The 3,711-nt window shown below is 46.3% G+C and overlaps 1 protein-coding gene across 2 annotated transcripts in view; it reads right to left on the bottom strand.

Moving 5' to 3' along the window:
- LOC109304769 (epidermal retinol dehydrogenase 2-like) overlaps positions 1–3,711 on the bottom strand; it is a 21,634-nt gene that overhangs the window by 12,586 nt on the left and 5,337 nt on the right. For both annotated transcript variants that reach the window (XM_019527596.1, XM_019527588.1), the window contains exon 2: positions 971–1,314. In XM_019527596.1, the coding sequence (XP_019383141.1) occupies positions 971–1,291 (321 nt within the window). In that variant the 5' untranslated portion in view covers positions 1,292–1,314. The remainder of the gene's footprint in view (positions 1–970; positions 1,315–3,711) is intronic.

Raw genomic sequence — 3,711 nt, forward strand, 5'->3', positions numbered from 1 at the left:
CTTCCAAGGGAAGTGGTGCTGGCCCCTACCCTGGGGGTCTTTAAGAAGAGGCTGGATGCCCACCTAGCTGGACTCGTTTGAGTCCCATTTCTCTTTTTGGGGTTTTTGTTGTTCTCCCGCCCTGGCGGGGGGTCGGGCTAGAAGATCTACTAGGTCCCTTCCGACCCTTAATCTATGAATCTATGAATCTATGAGCCATCAGATTGGCTCTGTGTTGTTCTCTTTCTCCTGGCCCCACATCTCTCTGCCTTCTGGCTGCCCAGGCCAGCCTGTAAAGGAACACTGTAGAACAAACTGAGCTGTACGTAATCTGTGGCACGGTGTTTAGATCGCTGTGCTGAGAACAGAGAGACTCCAATTCAAACATCCTCTTGGTAAGGGAAGGGTTAGAGCCTAGGTTTCTGGCTCCCTGGGCAAATACCCTACCCATTCAGCTATTGAAATAAAAACAGGCAAACCCTCCTCTATACATTACAGATTTCTGTGCAACTACATTTTCTGCCTTGCATGTAGCCAGCTGTGCATGCTCAGTCTACACACCCAAACTTATGTGTCCACATCACAGGGAAAGCTGAATTACTGCCTGTGTGCAAGCCAAAACACCACATATGTGGCTAGAAAGCTGTCATTTAAATGCACAAAGGGAAAGATAATTCCACCCCTACTAACTACTCAAGAATTTAAACCACTTGGCGAAGGACCAAGCTACGTCCAAATCCTCTTTGCAGTATCCAAGGTTAATATTACAGCTGAAGGATTTCTCTCCTACCAGAAGAGAGAGGGCAGAGAGTGGGCAGAGTAAGGGGCAACAGAAAAAAAAAATAACACCAGAAACTGGCATTATCAAGATAGGCTGTTTACACTCCATGAACTCTGGACCCACTAAGTTTGAAGACTACAAAGCAGGAGGTCAATACATGGTAATCAGATGTGTAACACAAAGTACCTTAACAGGCATGCACTATTTTACCTTGTCTGCATATTCATAGATCTCTTGCTTTTTGCTGCAGTCACAGGTATAGGTGTGTACTCTCACTGCTCCGACTTCCTTGGCTAGTCTACCAGTCTCCTTGTTACCTTCTTGATTAACGTCCCAAAGAACAAGGACAGCTCCAAGACGGGCAAACTTTAAGGCCATCAGTCTTCCGATTCCACCCCCTGATCCTGTGATCAGCACTATTTCACCAGTAACATTCTTCTTTCGCCTGGGAACAACCCACAGAACGAGAGACTCCAGCAGGTAATATATGGAGAGCACTAGGACTTGAAGTGTTTTCAGAAAGAAATTCATCTTCTAGACAATTTTTCAAAAAGCTGCCAATGAAGGGTACGTAACACAGAAACTTAACATAGAAACTTTGATATTTTCAGTCTTTCAGAGGATAAAGGGCAAAGCAGTCTTACGACTTCCCTCCCACGATTAGGCTGTAATTAATGACATATCTTTACCAGGGTGTATTGTATCTAAATAGACTGTGCCAGTAGAATCCTACATTCTTGCTCTAGTTCACTTGCAGTATAGCACAAACCTTGGACAGTAAACTTATTAACTGAATTGGGCCTTTATCAGGAGGAAACAGATGTTTGATCTAAACTTTCAAAATGCATTACTTTAGCTATTTTACCACCTTTTTTTCCCTCTACAAAGTCTACCCATGCCCTGGCTAGAAAAACCTTACCCTAGTGAGCCAGGTCAGTTTCTCCAAAAATAAGGCTTTCTATTTTAAATTGGAAAAAACAACGTGAATTTCAAGGCAAGCCAATGGATAAGTAGACCACAACTTTTAAAATCTATACTAGTATTACTAAGTACTTTTTTCTCTCTATGAATATATAGTGCCATGTAAACTACAAATTAACAGTAATATGAAAAAATAGGCACTCATAATTAACTTTTTTCTTAATTCCCATGGACATACTTTTTTATGGAACAACATGCCATCTGGCTTATGCAAGGCACTTGAACAGATAGCATGTATTCTGTATTTATATTTGCACTAAGATATAGCAGGGAGTAATTTTGGGGTTTTTTTAGAAATCCACTGGTGCTGGGGTTGTCAACCTATGGCCTGTGAGATAGATTTGGCCTGTGGACCCTGGCAGGGGGGCAAAACTTTGTTCATGTTGCATCTGGGCAGAAGAAGCAGTGGCAGAGGCAGAAATATCTGGGAATGACTTGGCTCAGGTATTGGGCCCTCCCCATACCTGAGTCAAGTCATTCCCTTGCAGCTGCAAAAAGGTTGCTGACTGATGCCATGGCGTGTGCATGATTAATTATTTTAAGGCAATTTTGTCTGGGATTTGAACACTGCATTCATCTTCAAAAGATTAACAGAGATGAGAAATACTTTCTTTTATCTGAAGTGGTTTGCTGGATTCATCAAAACAGCTTGTATTTTGACAAGTGTTCAAGCAAAGCAGTTTCATGCTTTAACCTATATTCATTTCCTTGTTGAAAAAAAGAAACCTATTCAGTGCAAAAATCTCATCTTCTAGGAACTATTTTATATCAACTTAAGTAGGGGAGAATACAAGATGTGGAATGCTTCAGCTATTAACTCAGTCTTGGAATTGCTGAACATTTAGGTTACATATTAGGAAAAAACTCTCACAAAGAGGGTGACAGAGGTGACTGGTGCCTCCTGAGTCTGGGGATGCACAATTTATGGGTGGGCCCAGGGGCAGGCCAAAAGCCCCATATTCACTCCTATACTTCTGTGCCACAGCTTGGTGCCACCCCCCCCCCCAACAAGCTGCTGGCCTGTGCATCAAAAAAAGTACCCTGTCATGCGTGGTGCTAAGTCAGGGACTAATCTATGGGGGGGGGGGCACATGTCCCCCCTACCAGTTGCCTGTGCCCAGAGAGGCTGTGGGATTTCCATCATGAGAGGTTTATAAGACCCGAACACACCATGCCTTGTGTGGGATAATTTAGCCGGGGCTGGTCCTGCTTTGAGCAGGGGGTTGGACTCACTAGTCAGTGTTTCTCAACCAGCGGGACGTGTCCCACCCAGTGGGACTTGAAGGTCGTGTAGATGGGACTTCAACTCATGGCCCGACTGAAAAAAAACAAACAAAAAAAAAACCAACCAAACAAAAAAAAAAATCAGTTGTTTGCACTTTAAACAGAGGAATCAACAGATATCTCGACTAGTGCAGTTTTGTGGGGTTTTGTTTTTATCACACTGGGACCAACCACGGCTTTTTGACAAAATGGTTGGTGGGACGCAAGGTGCAAAAGGTTGAGAACCGCGGACATCCTGAAGTCCCTTCCAACCTGCGTTTTCCATGCTTCTTCGAACATCACAGGCACCCTGGTGCAGCAGCGACCACCTTTCCCGGTGGCACAGGACAACCTGCCCGGGGTCCGAAACAGCCCGGTGCCCGGACCCGGTTGCTCCTCCTCCCCGCTGCCCAGCCACGGCATGGGCAAAGCGCCCCCATCCCAGAGGTGCCTGCAGCCCTGTGGGTCTGCGGGCCAGACCCCCCGCTGGGATCCGGCGCACAAATCCCGCCCTACAGAAGAGGAGCGCCTGACTCCAGTGGCAGGGAGGTTCAGCCGCGCGTTTAGTTTGACATCGGGGGTCAGTGCAACAAAGCCCCCCCGGGCCGGGACCGCAGGCTTATTTCTCCCTGCAGGAGAGCGGGCCGACCCCTTCTCTGCTACCGCGGGCTCCAGCACCAGCGCTCCCGGCCCCGGGCTGCGCTAGT

Source organism: Gavialis gangeticus, unplaced genomic scaffold (genome assembly GCF_001723915.1).
Source record: "Gavialis gangeticus isolate Ggan-Ray unplaced genomic scaffold, GavGan_comp1, whole genome shotgun sequence".
Taxonomy (NCBI): Eukaryota; Metazoa; Chordata; order Crocodylia; family Gavialidae; genus Gavialis; species Gavialis gangeticus.